This window comes from Solanum dulcamara, chromosome 4 (genome assembly GCF_947179165.1).
Source record: "Solanum dulcamara chromosome 4, daSolDulc1.2, whole genome shotgun sequence".
Taxonomy (NCBI): Eukaryota; Viridiplantae; Streptophyta; class Magnoliopsida; order Solanales; family Solanaceae; genus Solanum; species Solanum dulcamara.
Window position 1 is genome coordinate 80,545,071 of NC_077240.1, and position 18,201 is coordinate 80,563,271.

Sequence of the window (18,201 nt, forward strand, 5' to 3'; positions counted from 1 at the left end):
GGTGAAATTGGGAGCACCAAGTGAGAACTTTCTTCTGTAAACCATGAGCTAATTAATAGGTCCAGACTTTAAAGTCATCATCATTCAATAGGTTCAGACTTTCAACTACTTCCTCCTTATCAAATTATTTGAACTACTTTTCTTTTTCGACCGTTCAAAAAGAATGATTCTTTCGTTTTTTTAACAACTCTTTAATTTCAACTTCCACACGACATGTTTAAGATGACGAAATTAAACGGCATTTTAGTACATTCTACATATCTTTAATTTTAGACCACAAAATTCGAAAGTTTTTTTCTTTACTTTCTTAAACTTCATGTCAAGTGAAAATAGGCCAAATAAATTGAAAATGAGGGAATACTTGAAAAAAAAAATCATTTCTTAACCGATAGTGGCCATAATGAAACAATCAAGTTGCATCATTTTATGTTCTTCATTTAGCTGTAATTTTAATTTAAGAAAAAAAATAAAAAATTAAGTGATCTCAAAAGTCTTCCATGATTAACACACATATAAAAGCAAGTCCACTTTGTTGTTTTTTGGTTAAAATTATAGAACAAAGTGGTGAAGCCTAAATCACTGCTTTCTGCTCTGCCAAAGTTGTTAAAAAGGTACGTGATAGACTTTTATAACAAACTTAATTTATATTATTCTTGCAGTTTTTGCTACATAATTTTGAATGCAGACATAGTGCAACAATCAGCTTTTGTTATATATCAAAGAAACAAGATAAGTCAAGATAATTGCTTGTATATTATCCAAATAATACACTGATTTAAATACAGATAAGGAAAAAGCTAACTAAGGTAATTAGATATCTAAATCCTTAGAAATCAGCTAGAATACTATATACAAGGAAACATATAACTTTATGATTCACTAACACTCCCCTTCAAGCTAGAGCATAGATGTTGATCATGTCCAGCTTGTCGTTAAGATAATCAACTCGAGTTTCATTCAATGCTTTTGTGAACAGATCAGCTAGTTGCTCTCCTGTCTTCACGGAGCCAGTGAAAATCATGTTTTCCTGAATCTTCTCACAAATAAAATGACAATCAACCTCGATATGTTTAGTTCTTTCATGATACACCGGATTTGAGGAAATATGAAGAACTATTATGGCACCAGAGTTTTACTGGTGTAGAGTTGGAGTATGCATTGTGACTTTCAGATATAACTTCACACTTTCCAGAAAACATTTAGTGCAACCAAACAGTTTCTGTTATTTGTGATCACAAACAATCTATTTCTTAAATATTATCTGTTGTGATACAAGAGGAAGAGTACAATCAACATATAAAGGAATTCTGTGTTAATTTCTTGTTTGTCCTAGAAAGTGATTTGTTGATAATCTCTTTGCTTGCAGAGCTGTCGACATATATCCACTCTGAGGAAATTCTGCTGGAAAACAAATGTCTGAAATAGAGAGGAGATTTCTTGGTACTTTTTTGTTTTGGGCAACTCAAAAAGGAAGGATTAAGGATGGGAGATTGCGAGGACATGGAATGCAAGTCGGAAATACTGTTTCGGGGACAAGGGCAGACTTATCTTCTGCTGAAGTCAAAGAAGGTTATGAGTTTCTCCTTTCATTGGTTCCAGGGAGGTGGCCTTTACCAAATTTATGCTGCCCATTGTTTCAGAAATTCATTGAATACATCCTTCAGAATGTGAAGGATCTTCTCATCAACAAGAAAGATTTGGACAAGTTTGTTCTTCTGAAGAAAGAGTTTCAAGTCCTTGAAGAAAGTCTAAAATATCTTAAAACCTTCCTCAATTTCATAAAAGATGCGGGAATGGAGCTAGAGAAATCCAATATTCTTTTTAATCATATTGAGGGCATCACTGGGAAGGCTGCTTACATATGTTACCTCTGTTATGTGGAAGAAATGGATGGAGATTCAGCATCTGAGTTGACACTTCAAATCTCTCATGTTTTGAAAGATATCAAGCCCATTGAACCTCACGTTGCAGAAATCTATACTGGAGCTCTACGAGGTTTAGTTAAATTTCAAATCCAATACAGCCGGGATGTGATAGAATTTGTTGAAGGTTTTGTTCATTTCATCTTCAAGGATTTGTTGGAATTATCAAATGGTGATGAGGCATGTTCTTTGATGCTTCCTCTTGAAAAGGATCAAATCAAAAGCCTGGTCCAAGCATCAAAGCAATTGGTAACTTTGCTCATTTTTCCACCTGAAGATCTATATGTTATCCAGGAAAAATTGAGTGACAAACTTACTTGCATTGAAGGTCTGATTGCTGAGGTAGCATCTGCTGCTTACTCTTTCTCCATTGAGAAAGCGGCAGAAGTTAACTCGGTATTTGCTGACTTGTTAAAAAAGATTGATCATGTCATGGAGGACCTAAAAGACATAATTTTGGAAGATCCAGTGTCATCAAAATGTAATTTTCCCAGGACAAATGGATTGGGCTTTATTGATTCCCTCTTACTCTACCTGAAAGAGCTGCTGCAAGAGGGAAAGTGTGATTCTGTTGTCAAGCATCTTATTGAAGAAGCTCAGGAGGAGTTATATCTCTTAAGATCCTTCTTGAATGAAGTTGAGAAGAAAAAACATGAGTTTGAGGAGGTGAAGAAACACGACCTTTGGACAGAAGTCATATCTCTGGCATACCAGACAGAATGCATGATTGATTGCCTCGTTACCGGAGATTATCCTGTTTGGTATCTACATTTGTTATGTAAGATCACAACAGAAACTAAGGTTGTCACGGATCATTTGAAAGAGTTCCATGATACAATTATGCGAGAAGTTGAAGTCCCTATCGAAGAACAAGCACCAAATCCTGTCAGACAAGTAGTTGAGACTACACAACTTGATGAGGTAATGGTGGGTTTTAAGGAAGAGGCTGACTTGCTAATCGATCAGCTCACTATAGGACGAAAGGACTTGGATATTGTGTCTATTGTAGGGATGCCTGGTCTTGGAAAGACTACGCTAGCAAAGAAAGTTTTTCATGATGAGAATATAAGGCGTCATTTTGACGTCCAAGCTATGTGTTGTGTTTCTCAAACTTATGACAAAAGAAAGTTGTTGCTTGGAATTTTGAATCAAGTTAAATGTTCCAATCAACAGAATGAGAAAAATCCAGCAGATGCTTTGCGGAAATTTCTGTTAGGAAAGAAGTACCTTCTCTACATTGATGACATATGGAGTGTTGACACATGGGAATACTTGAGCAGATGCTTACCGGATGATAAAAACAGAAGCAGGATTTTATTAACCAGCCGAAACATTGATGTGGCTTCCGAAATTAAACGCGAAAAAGAACCTCTTGAACTTCGTTTTCTTGATGAAAATGAAAGTTGGGAACTAATGAAAATCAAGCTGTTCAGGGAACAAACTTGCCCACCAGACCTATCAAAAGTAGGAGAAAACATCGCGAGAAAGTGTAAAGGACTACCTCTCCTTGTGATTTTGGTTGCTGGAGTTTTGTCTGGGATAAGCAACAATGTGGAAAGTTGGAGAAGAATTGCAGAGAGTATAAAGTTAGATACTGTTACTAGTGCAAAAGAGTGCATGGAGGTTATAGAACTGAGCTACAAGCACTTGCCAGATCATCTCAAACCCTGCCTTCTTTATTTTGCGTCATTTCGGGAGAGTGAAGAAATTCCATTCTCAAACTTGGCGTGGTTATGGACTATTGAGGGATTGGTGCCAAACATAGAGGTAGAAAGTGTAGAGCTTGCTGCAGAAAGCTTACTGAATGATCTCATCGGTAGAAGCTTGATAATGGTGAACAAGAGAAGGTCCACTGGAGGAGTCAGAACATGCCACATTCATGATATGTTACATGATTTTTGTGTTACAAAATCTAAGGAAGAGAAGTTTATGCAGCTAACAAGCACCGGTAAGACTGATCTGTCTAGTTCCTTTTATGAGCACCGGAGGCTTTGCATTCATCATAGCCTTTATTGGGCAGGGAAGATTGGAAACCTGGAAGTTCGGTCTGCATTCTTCAGACCCCCGAAATCTGGCTGCCAGGAATTTTTTGATCTCGAGAACTTTAAACTATTAAGAGTGCTACAAATGGAATGTCCTATGTCGGACAGTTCATTCCAGAGATCAAAAGAGCTGATCCATCTGAAGTACTTTGGAATCAAAGGTTATATGGTATCTATGCCATTCTGGATATCGAACCTTTCAAACCTAGAGGTATTGGTTGTAATAACAGTAGGCAGTGGCACCATTCTTCCGATGACCATCTGGAATAATATGCCAAGGTTAAAGCATGTCCATGTTGAACCTGTTGGATCTTTTGATGGACACATTCCTTGCATATCGACAAACATATGTTGCATAGAGACCTTAGCCACAGTGTCTCTCACTAATAAGCTAGCAGACTACATGATCAACAAGGCAAGCAGACTACGAAAGCTCAAGTGCCACTGTAAAGAGCCTCTCAAACTCAACTTAGATACTCTTCAACTTGAAACACTCAGTGTCAACGGTAAGATTTTAAATTTCATCTTGCCCGCGACACTAACAAAGCTAACTATATCAGATGTTTTGTTGCCACAAAGTGAATTGTCTAATATTGGTAGATTACCAAATTTAGTGGTTCTCAAGTTGGAACATAGAGCATTTCAGCATGAAACATGGGATATTAAGGATGAAGAGTTTCCGACCCTCAAGGTTCTTAAATTGAAATCCCTTAAAATTACAACATGGAATGCCTCAGATGAGTCCTTTCCCAATCTTGAACAGCTTCTGGTAGAAAACTGCTTTCATCTTCAAGAAATTCCTTGTATGGTTGGAGATATTGTTAATCTAAAGATAGTTGAAGTGAAACGATGTCGTGAGTCTCTTGAAAATTCAGTCTTGGAAATTCAACAAGTGCAAGAAGGATATGGAAATGCAGAGCTCAAGGTCCTTATTTACCCCTTGCATATAAAAAACTGCAACACTGGTTCAACAGGTAACTGACTTGAGATTATTTACATCATCTTTTGAGCTGTTAAATCTTAGTAAAATATATTTGATGAGTTTTTCTTTGTTGAGCAGAAATGGAAGATTGTGATTGAAGGAGGATTCAGTGTTTCTCTTAAGCTGTTTATGCACAATCATATCCAGCTACATGGATAATTTTTTCTTGTTTTTTGAGTTTTGTGTGTACTTCAAAATAATTTCTTTCCATTGACATATGCATTGTATTATATGATATTCTGTATGCTTTCACATTAACATTTTGTTTGGATGGTTGTTAGGTATTGTTTTCTAATGTATCGTATTGGATTATATTGTTTTAATGAATACAATATTTGGATAGATTGTATTGTTCTTTTCGTCGTTACATAATGTCACATATATATGATATTTGAATGATAAACTTAGGATACAGGTAGAACTACTATGAAAAGGTAGGATAAAAGATGAAATATAATTATTAAACAATGAATAAAGACAAAATGAGAAGAAAATAATAAGGTAATGACACTATCACACCAAATCGGTTGTTACATGAAATGGGCCTTTTCATCGTTACCTAGCGATGGATTTAAACGAGACGATATAATAGAATTTGAGTAACAATCAAAATAAACATTGTATTTAAACTAACAATACAATATAATACAATACAACACAACGGGTACAACCATCCAAACAAGGAATGGTCTTGAAGAAGAAAGTTTTGTTAAGGACACTGTCTGTTTTATTTGGGAAATTGTATCACAAACTGTTGTGAAAAATTAATGCAAATGATAATAAAGTTGCGTTAAGAATTCATTACCAACTTATGTTACATGATTTTCCTCAAAAGGTCTCGCACTATTAAAGAGATAGAATTTTACATAAACAAATTTTATTCGATTAACTATTACTCTTTTTTGATAATTTTTTTTTATTACAATATATAGCATGTGTTCACCTTTAATAGTTAAAATCACCTCATTGCTCTCCTCATCTCCATCCACCACCAAATCCATGTCTGCTTCTGAATCTACAAATATACGCAACATTTTCACCTTGAGTAAAATAGAAATCAGCAATAAATACTTATAAGTATATATTTGTATTAAAATTATTTTAGTTATATATTAATTATGTACATTGAAACATATCTATAATATGTTGAATTCAAAATATATTACAATTATATTGTTATATTTTTTCTCTTATTAAAAATGTTAAATATATACATGGATTTCAAATAGTCAACTAATATTCAAATTAATTTATGTGTTATTATATCATAATTGTGTTCAAAATATATTATATATGTATTTAGCTATTTCTAATAAGAAAATTATGACTAATCTGTTAAGAGTAAAAGATAGAATATAACTAGTAAATAAGACTATATAATACATTATCTATAGAAATTTGCCTTAGGAATTTTATATGCATCTTATATATAGCTTCTCAGTCTTTCATATTATCAACATGTATGCTTGCTTTTAAATTATCTTTGTGGACATTTTAGTTTTTTACTACCTTTTTCTTATTTTTCTATAACTTAATTAACATGAGTGTATCCTACTTTTTTGACTCTCTGTTTTGTCCTTATTTTTTTTTATTACTTAAATTGTTCCATGCAAAATAGTAAATATAACAAACATTATGACCTTTTTAACACTTTTAAAAAAGTTTGAATGGAGATGTCATCAACAAAAGCAGATGATTTTGGTGAGAATTTATATATAGAAAAATTCTATTGATTTGAATCAGAGTATTAACAATTTAAAATATTTGAAAAATATAATAAAAATTTAATTGACTTTTAAAATTTTATATGTGTCACATAATTTAGGACAAAAGAAATAACATGTATTTTTCTTTTATAGATGGAAGTGAATGTGAGCAGCTTAAGTTTGAAAAACATGTTAAAAATTTGTTGACTATCGAAATTTCATATATGCTACATAAATTGGGACAGAAAAAATAGCATATATTATTTGAGAATTACATAAAAGATATGAATCACAGTAATTGAAAACTTAAAATATTAAAAAATTATATAAAAATTAGTTGACTCTCCTAATTTCATATGTGCTATATAAATTAAAATAAATGGAGCACTCCCTCTATTCCATATTAAATAAATTTTGAGGCCTTCTTTTATAGTTCAAAATAAGTGAATTGTTCAACGTTCAAGATAAATATATGAACCTTTTCTCTTTTTTTTATTTTTATCCTCATTTACAATTTTTAGATAATAAATTCAAGAGACTTAATTACTCATATTTATAATTTTACTTTGACTTTCTCCTTATAAACATGAAAATCTCATATGAAATCCAACAAAAATATTTCTTTCAACTCTTATATAATTTTATCAAATAAACACACCATATAACATGTGACATAACCCAATTTTAATCACAGCCTTCACCAAACTTTCTTGACTTTATTTATTTATATGTGTATTGTACTTTTCTTGACTTTGCCTTAAAGTGCAAGTGAAATGAAAAAAGTGATATGACTAATTAAAATCAATTACTGACAGCGCTGCCTTTAGAAGTTTAATTACTCATATAACATGTGACATAATCAAATTTTACTCCCAAATTACATAAAAAAATAATTTGATCATTTAATAGAAAAATACAAAAAGCTCTTTGGTTTTATCTATTGAAAAAGAAATAGTGAAAATGACAAAAGAAATGGCGTTGACCTCAACTTCCTAGCCATTCTTCTTGTTACATTTGTGACATTTGCATGGTCCTTTATTTTTCTTTTGAAACTAAATTATTTTTTTATTTTAAATTTTCCGCTCGATGTTTTGTGTCTGCATTGGTGCTCCGATTAAATTCAGATTACGAACAGAGCCCATTCTGGGGACGACGTTCGCAACATGATTTTCTCTATACCAAAGAATCTGAGACCTCTTGTTAAGGATGGAGCAATTCCGTCACTGCACTCAGGGGCAGAGTCACCTTGAGTTCGCGGGTTCATCTGAATCCCCTTCGGCGAAAAATTATACTATTTATATATGATTAAAATAATTTTTTATGTATATATAGTAAATATCGAACCTCTTCGATTAGTTTGTGTGTCTACTCTTTAGATTATGAATCATCTTGATAAAATTTTTAGCTCCGCCAGCACTACAACAACTACAACCCAATGAAATCCCACAACATGAGGTCTGAAGAGGGTAGAATGTACGAAGACCTTACTCCGCCAGCACTACGACCAAGAAAAAAAATGTTGGAACACACATCATAAATTTTTATTATTTAATTTTTTTACTTGTTATTACTGCTACAGTCTAGGGGTAATATTGGAAAATTATATCTTGAAGCAATCGTCGGATTGATTAACTTACCTGTAGACCTCGTAAAGCGGGGAAGATTAAATGTTTAAAGGTCTGAAATCCCATTAATACCCTCATTCAAAATCTGTATTTACTTTTAATGCCATTATTTATTGAAAATATCGCCGCTAAAACAAGTGGGAAAAATAATTAAATAAAAAAAAAGAATATTATCACACCAACATTGAATCTGGGTGATATTAAAAAATAAAATAAAAATAGAATGTTGGTGACTATATTACATACATACCGTTGGAAAGTCAATAAATTCACTATTCTTACTAGAAATTCACTATCCGCTTTAGAGTCGGACTAATTCAAAACGTATAAATAAAAGTCATTTTGAGAAAAAAAAAAGGATTTTTTTTTAAATTTAAAATAATTTTATTTTCAAAACTCGAAACCGATACGGAAAGAATCATCATCGCTCTACTTTTAACGTTCTGCCCATATTTTGATGTCAAATTCCCATTTAAGAAAATTCCCATCACAAATTAAATAGTAGTATTTGATTCCGAGAATTACGCCACATGTTTATTTGGCAAAAGTAATTATCAAGAAAATGATTATTCACTGTATAGACATGTATAATCAGTATATATTTCATGTATAGTCAAATTATATTTAATTTTTCAGTTTATCATAATATATATTCAGTGTATAGTTCATATATAAATAATCAATATTATATAGTCAATTAATATATTCTATGACTTTTGACAAACTATATTGTATAATCACTGCATATTTTCTATAATTTTGATTATTTTTTATATAAATAAAATATGAACATATTTATTTTAAATTAATTAGTTTATTATATATATATATATTTGAAATTGTGCTCTTGATTTTATTGAAAAGATACAGTTATGATACTTTGTTTTTATTTTCAACTTGTATGTAAAATATAACTCCTAATTTATTTGTCCCTCGTCTTTCTATTGCAATATAATGACTTTTTTGCCCATGTAAATGAGTATATTTGCAATATAATAATATACCACATATTGTCGTTTACGTAGATGAAATTTTAACTAAGAATCTACATAATATAAATAGATAAACTCACGAAGAAATCGGGAGGAATTAATATAAAAAAGTTATGATTTTATATATATAATATAACTTTTTGATAAAAAGCATTTAAATAAATTTCTTGCGACTCTAGCTCCGATTAACTCCAAAAAAATAACGATGGAGGCTAAATTTTGAAATAGCAATTTTTCAAAAAAGCCATAAAGCAAGGTACATCCCTTTGCTTTATCTTGAAGAATAATATTAGAAGTTCTCAAATGTATGTTCCTTTCTCCAAATTAAAGTAGATTCTTTATGGATTTTTAGAAAAATTATAGTAGGATTCTTTTTCTAACACAGTACATTTTGTATGACTATACTAGAATAACATGATAAAAATCAAAAGTAAGTCTACCTTAATGGAATCTTTGTTTAGGACCATAAGAGTTAGGACCAGACAGGGTTACATTGAATGAGTGTTTCAGATTAGAAATTTTAATTTTTTCCCGCTGGTAATGTTTCAGTCAGTTTTTACGCATCTAAATTAATTTTATGGGATACTTATCATTTTTCATCAGCAATATGTCTCGACTAATTTTACCGGATGCATGTCACCTCCCACAAGCAACATATCTTGACTAATTTCACACGATATCTGCTACCTCCACTAGCGACATGTGTCGACTGATTTCTCAAAATACCTGTCACCTCCTATCAACAACATGTCTCGACTAATATCTCAGGATACCTGTCACCTTCTACCAATAATATATCTAGATTAATTTCACGAGATACCTACTACCTCCCACCAGCAACATGTCTCAATTAATTTCACAAAATACCTACCACTTTTTACCACCAACATGTACTAGATAATTCTGTCCACCAAAACTATGACAAATGAGAAGAATTCCTAGTATTTTTTATTTTCAATGAAATTTAAATAGACTTCATGATTTTCAATCATTTCATTACTCATTATGCCACACTTGGATCTCAAATTAAACGATACCACGTGAATTGAAAGAGATGAAATTATAATTTTAAAGGTGTAATTTTTGTGAAATTGAAGGGCTAATATTAGAGACAATAAATTAATGCAGTCCTAGTCACACATAAAAATTGATTCAACCACAAGGGTTTTCCTTCTTATTGGCTCAACAATAGAGCAACTATTTGTTGTTGTGTATAAATGCACATCTCCCGTTTCCTATAGTTTCTCTTTTTTAGTCTTGTGAAAACCCTCGAGAGCTTCAGTCCCCAAAAGCCCCTATTCTCTTTTTGAAATCTGAAGAGAAAGAGAGGTGAAAAAGAATGGGTGAGAAGCCAAAATCTGGAGGTGTTTGGCCTACTGTTAAGCCATTTATTAATGGAGGTGTTTCTGGTATGCTTGCTACCTGTGTTATTCAGCCTATTGATATGATAAAGGTAACAACTTTACCACAATCTTGAGTTTATTTTTTATGGGTATTGCTTTCCTTGATTGTGAGTGTGTTCTTGTTTGTAAAGATCGTGCCTTTTTTGATGTTTTGATGGTTTTTTGGGGGTTTTGAGATGTGTTTGGTTAGTGGGTCGGGTTCAGATCTTGAATCAAATGAGTGTTTTGTTTTATCTGGTATGTTTGGTTTTGATCTTTTTGGTGGATTTGGTGACTTTCAGATCTTGGATCAAATGGATTTAGTTGAAATGTGTCAGTTTACTTTTCCAATATAGAGTTGTTTTGTAGTAAGCCGACTGTTTCTCTACCTCTCTTTACCTCCATGAGCTAGTGTTAAGGTATGCGTACATTCTACCCACTCTATTGTTGTTTTTGTTGTTTTGTAGTAAATGAACAAGATTTAGCCTGGAAAAGATTGAAACGTTGGGGTTGCTTCTTATGCAATATGATGTATAGTTTGAGTCTTGCAGTTTGTGGTGTGCTATTTCTTAAGTTTGATGGGATCTATTCTGATTTTTGTTACGTCTTTCTTATGATGGTTGGCAGGTGAGGATACAATTGGGTCAGGGGTCAGCAGTTGATGTTACCAAAACCATGCTTAAAAATGAAGGTTTTGGTGCCTTTTACAAGGTTTGTTCCCGTGAGATTTATATCTATGTAGCTTTGGTTGATGATTAATAGTGTATCGCCATTTACTTGTTCATCTCTGATTGAATGAATCTTTATTTTATCTCGGAGCACAAAAACATATATGCATTTTAGTTTCCCACCAATTAATGAGCATATCCTGTTCTTTTAAACTTGGTGAGGATGCGTTTGTAGTTCATACATTATAATATCATCAAAGAAGTAGGAGTGATAAATCTCTCCAAGTATTCAAGCTGAATTTATGCTTTGGTTATGCCATACTGGATTGCCTATTTTCTTAGAAAACAGTCAGCACAAAAACTAGATGATGCCTTTTCCACTAGAAATAAGCTGGTGAAAGCTGCCTGCATTTAATTCAAATGTTTATACCCTGCAATGCCCATCTTTGGTGTAATGTAACGGAGATGCTCTGATTCTGGTCAAACTTTTAATTGGTCAATGCTATAATAATAATATATCGTGGATTAAATAGGTGTGGAGTAACATAAAATTGGACTACACAAGGTGATTCCCAAATTCATTCATTGAGATAGTTGTTGGATTTCCTATGAGAGTACACCTTGGGAAAAATGATGATTTTACCTAAAATTCAGATGGTTTTTACTTGAACGACAATTGAAAAAGATCACAAATATTTTAAGCTTTAGTGACTGTAGATTCAAATGATTAGATGAACTTCATGTTGCTCGAATTATCTTGACTCTGAAATGGATGCAATATTTTCAATGTTATTTCAATCTAAAGCTGATGTCTTATATCAAGATTATCCAAATTAATATCACCTATCAGTGGATGGCTGGATGCACTTCCTCTCATATTTTGTGCTGTATGGTTTTTTGTCACTCCATGCCATTCAATTATTTATCATCTTATGCAGGGTTTGTCAGCTGGGCTTCTTAGGCAGGCAACCTACACAACAGCCCGACTTGGGTCATTCAGGTGACTGTTTGTCCTAAATTTTATCTTTTATCCATTCAGAATGAGCTGGGCTTATTAAGATTTTCAAATAGTATTGATATATGTCAAGGTTCATAATACTTCGCACAGTCCTTAGGATTGCCTTCCTCGATTGTTCTTTGATGCATCTTGGTTCATAGTTGTGACACATGTTACTGTGGAATAACTTGGAGGTTCTGGGATCTCAGTACTACCGTTATTCTGCATAGTCATGCCTTCCTTGTCAGGTCTAATTTTTCATATGTCTTATTGGAATCAAGATACAGTCTGAACTACTCATGTTGAGGTACTTGGCACATCTTATTGGAGATGTCTTCTACTGAAGTTACTCTTTGGTATGTCAAGTGTCAAGATGGAATAAATTTGTGAACAGTGATATTATTGATTTTCTGCAAGTCTTGCTTCTCAGTTTTTTTGAGGAGCTTGGATTGAGACACCCCATGCCACCCTCTCCCCTCCACTTGGCTGTTAACCTTTTTGAAGGTTTTGCAGCTTGGTATTATTTTATAATTTTATGAGGTGGTTGTGATTATTGGGTTTACTCTGTTCTTTTCTGCTTATTCTATTTTCAATGGGTGTGATATCATTGTTGGACCTCTATTGAGATTCAGGGTTTTGCTAAAATTTATGTGTTTGTGGAAATATTGAGCTAACACACCTTTTGAAAAGAATTGACATGAAAACAAATTCAGCAGGTTGAAGAAAAAGTAACGTGATGAATTTTAGAAAAAAATACAAAGGTTTAATAACCTACTTCACTTATTCCATGCATGATTGTACTGTCAAGTGTAGTTACTAGTGTAATTGTTAACCACTTGAAATCTTGAATCCTCTAAAACCACTTCAAATCCTTTGATTGATACTTTGGCTCATAAATCATGAGATGTTGAGAACTAGTTCGGTTTTCCATCCTCCATGTGGATCAAGACAAATCATTGTCTTCAGGAAGCTACATTTCGCATGTAATTAACCTATCATTAAATGAAGGCCTGTTTTTGTCTGTTGTCACCCTTCAGCAAACATCGTGAAGACCTTGAAACTTCTTCGCAATTTAAAATTAAGCTCATTTTTTTCTTTGGAGTAAAAGAGGACCTAGCTATAAACACTACATTGTTGGTGATTTTTGGGATGAGTTTTTAACAATAGTACAACTTAGTGCTGTTATGCCTTTTGCTTGATAATATTCTTTCTATATTCATCCATTAAAAGAAAGAAGAAGTAGGACTAACTCTTTTTACCATCTGGTTTTCTTAAAATAGAATTTTGACGAACAAGGCTATTGAGGCTAATGAAGGGAAGCCCTTACCTCTGTATCAAAAGGCTTTGTGTGGTCTGACTGCTGGAGCAATTGGTGCAACTGTTGGCAGTCCAGCAGATTTGGCCCTCATTCGTATGCAAGCTGATGCTACCTTGCCTTTAGCACAGAGACGCAATTACACAAATGCTTTCCATGCACTCTCCCGTATTTCGGTTGATGAAGGAGTTCTAGCCCTCTGGAAAGGTGCTGGCCCCACAGTAGTAAGGGCAATGGCATTGAACATGGGAATGCTTGCCTCTTATGATCAGAGTGTGGAGTTCTTTAGGGACAACCTTGGCCTGGGCGAGGCTGCTACAGTAGTAGGTAAGATAATTTCTGTACAAATGCTTCCACGGTCCTGATTTTAGTTTTAAGTCAAAGTTTCTTCACTGACTTCCCTCAAGAAGGGCTTAAGTTCAGATTATGTTTTCAAGAGGGCATCAAATGTATGCAACTTGTGTTGGAAAACAAAAAGAAGCAGCAAACTTCTCTTTGGAGAAATCCACCCATCTTTTGCATATCCTAGTTAATTGTTAAGTTACTAGCTGCTAGAGAATGAAGAATCTTTAGGCCTGGTTTCTCTCTTTGGTGCAATTAGTGCTTTATGGTAAAAAAACCGCTTGCTGGGAAATGTTTTTGTTTAATCTCTACTTTGCTTCCTATGTTTCTGCATATGGAACTTATATCTATTCTAGTTGCTTGTTAGATTAAGGGAATTTGGGACTCGGCAAAGCTGGTTAACAGTAGTGCAGACTGTTATATGGTGTAAGTTATGCCTTTGAGGTGTTGACCGTGAGTAGATTCTTCTGCTCCTGGCTCTAGAATGTTATCAAGAAAATCATTTCTTCTGTGGAAAGGGGAAAAGGTTGTCTGGGGTAATTGTGCGCTCAAGTACTTTTTTCCCTTGCTCTTCACATTCGACTGTCTTGAACGTTAGTGTTTCATTGAATGATGAATATGCTGCAAATTTCAATATCCCCCATGAGGCATAATGTTTCATGTTCTTACAAAGAGTACCTTTTGCTCTACTTAAATACAGGAGCCAGCAGTGTCTCTGGATTCTTTGCTGCTGCTTGCAGTTTACCATTTGATTACGTCAAGACCCAGATTCAGAAAATGCAGCCAGATGCTGAAGGAAAGTTACCCTACACTGGTTCTTTCGATTGTGCAATGAAGACTTTGAAGGCGGGAGGACCCTTCAAATTTTACACTGGATTTCCAGTATATTGTGTTAGGATTGCCCCTCATGTTATGGTATGTTTCCCTCTGTTTCTCCCAACTTCCTTTCTCTCGGTTTTATATTAGCTTTTAATATATGTTTGCTTCTTTCTTTTGCCTATACAGATGACTTGGATTTTCCTTAACCAAATTCAGAAGATGGAGAAGAAAATCGGGTTGTGATTGTTGCAAAAAAGATGCATCCTCTCAAGTTGAGCTCAATTAGAAATAACATCTTCGCCTTGTTGTAATAGTACTGTTTTCGCTCTTTCTTTATTCTCACGCCTTCAAAGGCTTTAAGATTTTTGTGGTGATACGTTGACTCGCGGAAATTTAGGTTAGACATTTGGTCTATTCAACATTCCTACCAATTTAGTTTTGGGAAGTCTGCTTTATCCAAACTGATGGGAAGATTCTTTTAGGTGAATAATCTATGTACTTCAAGAACCGTCTTGAAGTAGGTAGTTTGGAGTTCACCAATTTTGGTGTCTTCTTGAACTTCATCTTATTGCCTATTTTTGGATATACTTAAATGGTTAAATTTCAGTTGTTAGCATCCATTTCGATATATAGTTTTTCATGTACCCTTCTGTCTCGTCATTTAGCCAATTGTTATATCCCTTGTCTATGCATTACAACATACCCAGTGAAATCTACAAGTGGAGTCTGGGGAGGGTAGAATAGATGTAGACCTTATCATTATCTCGTGTAGGTAGAAATTGTTTTCGAAAGACCTTTGACTCAAAACATGCATATATATATATACAAAAACATCCTCATGAATCTGATATTAGAATTGTGAATAATAGTCTGCATGTAGAACATATTCTATGGCATGTTGGATGAATTACAAAACAAAATGATCTTCTGTGTTTTTCTGATTCATGTGTTTTATGTTGTTGATCTCTATGAAAATGGTCATATAACTAAAAGAACATTTGTCATGGATCACACTGATTGACAAGAATCTAGTAGCCATATCAAGCTGCAATGTTGCAAAAATTATTGAACTTAAGTGGAGGTGTAGAGTAATGTGTTGAGAGTATTTTGGAGGCAACAAATCCATTAGCTGCTTGTGTGTAGTGAACACCATCCCAGCTAATGTACTTGAATCTATCTTCACAGATTGTGTAATTTCCTTGCCCACATTTGTTGTTTGTTTCAAAGTTGTATGGTGGCCCTCCATATCCACAACATCCCATCAATGGATTCACAAACCCTGCCAAAAAAAAGAAACTTCTCGTTTGATGAGACCCAACTGTAGTTGTTTTCATTTGACATAATAAATAAATGTGTCCTTTAACTTGACCATATTTGATATCTATGCCTTTCAACTTTAGGTGTGCACAAAAAGTCACTTAAACATGTATAAAGTTGAACAAGTAGTCACACGCGTTCTAATTGGCGTCCTACATGTATGTCTATTTGTTCAACTTTATACAAGTTTAAGTGTCTACATTTGCACAACAAAAATTGAAAGGCATAGATGCTAACTGATATCAGTTTAAAAGGCATATTTATGTATTATGCCTTTTCGTTTTTCAGGTCACGCCTATTCTTTGATAAACATATAGTTCTCTCAAAATTTTCAAATATATATAATATAGATAAGTTTCATTATATTTTCTACTAGAAAGAAAACAAAGACTTACCATAACTAGAAGAGTTAGCAATGAGATCATATTTGATGGAGTAGATATCAACATATACAATGGTGATATTCTTCATTTCATCTCTTAATTTTTCACAAAGGAGTTGTAATTTGTCATTAAATATTTTTGCACCTTCATTAAGAGAAATTAAACATCCATGCTCATCATAATCATTCTCATATTTCTTATATGTTGCAAGTGATCTAGGCAAACAGCCTAATGGTCCTGTATTGTGTACCCAAAAATTCTTTCCACCTTGCTCATAAATTGCCTACAAATCCAAAATAAAATAATAATAATAATAACAATAATAACAATAATAATAATAATAATAATAATAATAATAATAATAATAATAAAGGAAAAAAAGAGAAGAAAAAAATACAAATTCACTTAAACTTACCTTTATAGCATTTTCAATTTCAGAAATAATATCAGGAATTTTGAGAATTACTTTTTCATATGAGGGATCACTAAATATTCCATCCAAATCATTTTGTCCAATATCAATTGTGTAAAGTGCATTCCTTAAATCTTTATCTCCTAGCAAATTTCCATCACCTAGTAATCGAGAAATCCGCAAGGGTCAGTTGATTAATGCTTAAATATTCGATATGTAATAAATCATTCTTTATTTGTGACGTGCGTCTAACTCACACATCATGTGTTGTGCTCATTTCACTAGATCAAAGCCTCGAGGGCGTTATAATTTCATATACCTTTGTTAAATAACTCAAGAGAAAGAGTTTGAAATCGATGGAATTGGGCAATTTGGATGTGCAAATTGAAAGAATCTAATCTTGGAAGAGTTTTGGAACCAGCAATGGCAAAATTAACTCCATTTGTGAAGTTTTTGCCTATTGATTCCATAAATGGAGTCAAATAACCATTTCCCACACTTTCACCTATAATAAAAAAACCCAATGAAAATCAAATTAAAAAAAAAATAAACAAAAACTAATCATGAGGGAAAAAACATAAAACATGAGTAGATATTCTTTTATTTTTAATCAACAGTTTCTAGTCCAAGCTTCGAATATGAAATCATCTTCGATAAGAAAGGCAGAACTTTTCGATGCGAATTCAGATTAATCAACTTCAAAAAATTAAAAAGATTACAATTTCCTATAGGTAAAATGAGTTGGAAAAAAATGGTAACGGAATAGAGATTATTTCAATTATCTAACGATATCACACATAGTGATGGAACAATAGATATTTCCTCCATTCTTAATTAGCGATCTCAAATTCGAGCCATGAATATATAGAATGATTTAGATCAAAGTATCGAATATCGAGCATCGATTAAATCAACTTACATAGAAAGTCAATAATTAATCTGCCATCGCACATTCGACCGGATAAATCATGATTGAAAGTATGCACTTTTGGAAGTTGTCCCATCATGCCACGTACTATAACATATCCACCAGTATCAGAGTTTGAATCACCAAAATTTATAATTACTAAATTTTTATTGCATTGTGAATCAACAGATGAAGGGGAAAAAAGACCAAGAAAAATGGAAATTGCAAATGAGATAAAATAAAATATTTTTTCCTTCAAATCCATCATTAAACATCTTTTTTATTTTCCTAAAGGACAATTTTATGTAGACGTAATTAAGGATCATCTGAATTCTGTAACGGATAAAATTATTACTATATGAAAGAAACCAACAGATTAATTAATTACCA

General features: G+C 33.1%; 3 protein-coding genes across 3 annotated transcripts; 2 read left to right on the top strand and 1 right to left on the bottom strand.

The window, feature by feature from the left end:
- The first annotated feature begins 570 nt into the window (after positions 1–570).
- Positions 571–5,184, top strand: LOC129885190 (putative late blight resistance protein homolog R1A-3). Its single transcript, XM_055959385.1, has 3 exons — positions 571–611; positions 1,367–4,938; positions 5,025–5,184. Exons 2-3 carry the CDS (start codon positions 1,413–1,415, stop codon positions 5,042–5,044), a joined length of 3,546 nt encoding a protein of 1,181 aa, XP_055815360.1. The 5' UTR covers positions 571–611; positions 1,367–1,412; the 3' UTR covers positions 5,045–5,184.
- Positions 5,185–10,477: 5,293 nt separating this feature from the next.
- Positions 10,478–15,410, top strand: LOC129887857 (mitochondrial dicarboxylate/tricarboxylate transporter DTC). Its single transcript, XM_055963088.1, has 6 exons — positions 10,478–10,722; positions 11,279–11,362; positions 12,258–12,319; positions 13,597–13,958; positions 14,674–14,888; positions 14,979–15,410. The coding sequence occupies exons 1-6, from the start codon at positions 10,609–10,611 to the stop codon at positions 15,033–15,035; spliced, it is 894 nt and encodes a 297-aa protein (XP_055819063.1). The 5' UTR covers positions 10,478–10,608; the 3' UTR covers positions 15,036–15,410.
- A 328-nt stretch (positions 15,411–15,738) lies between these two features.
- Positions 15,739–18,079, bottom strand: LOC129885191 (GDSL esterase/lipase At1g09390-like). Its single transcript, XM_055959386.1, has 5 exons — positions 17,824–18,079; positions 17,224–17,409; positions 16,908–17,065; positions 16,505–16,775; positions 15,739–16,071 (listed from the first exon to the last, which is right to left on the bottom strand). Exons 1-5 carry the CDS (start codon positions 18,077–18,079, stop codon positions 15,833–15,835), a joined length of 1,110 nt encoding a protein of 369 aa, XP_055815361.1. The 3' UTR covers positions 15,739–15,832.
- Positions 18,080–18,201: the final 122 nt, after the last annotated feature.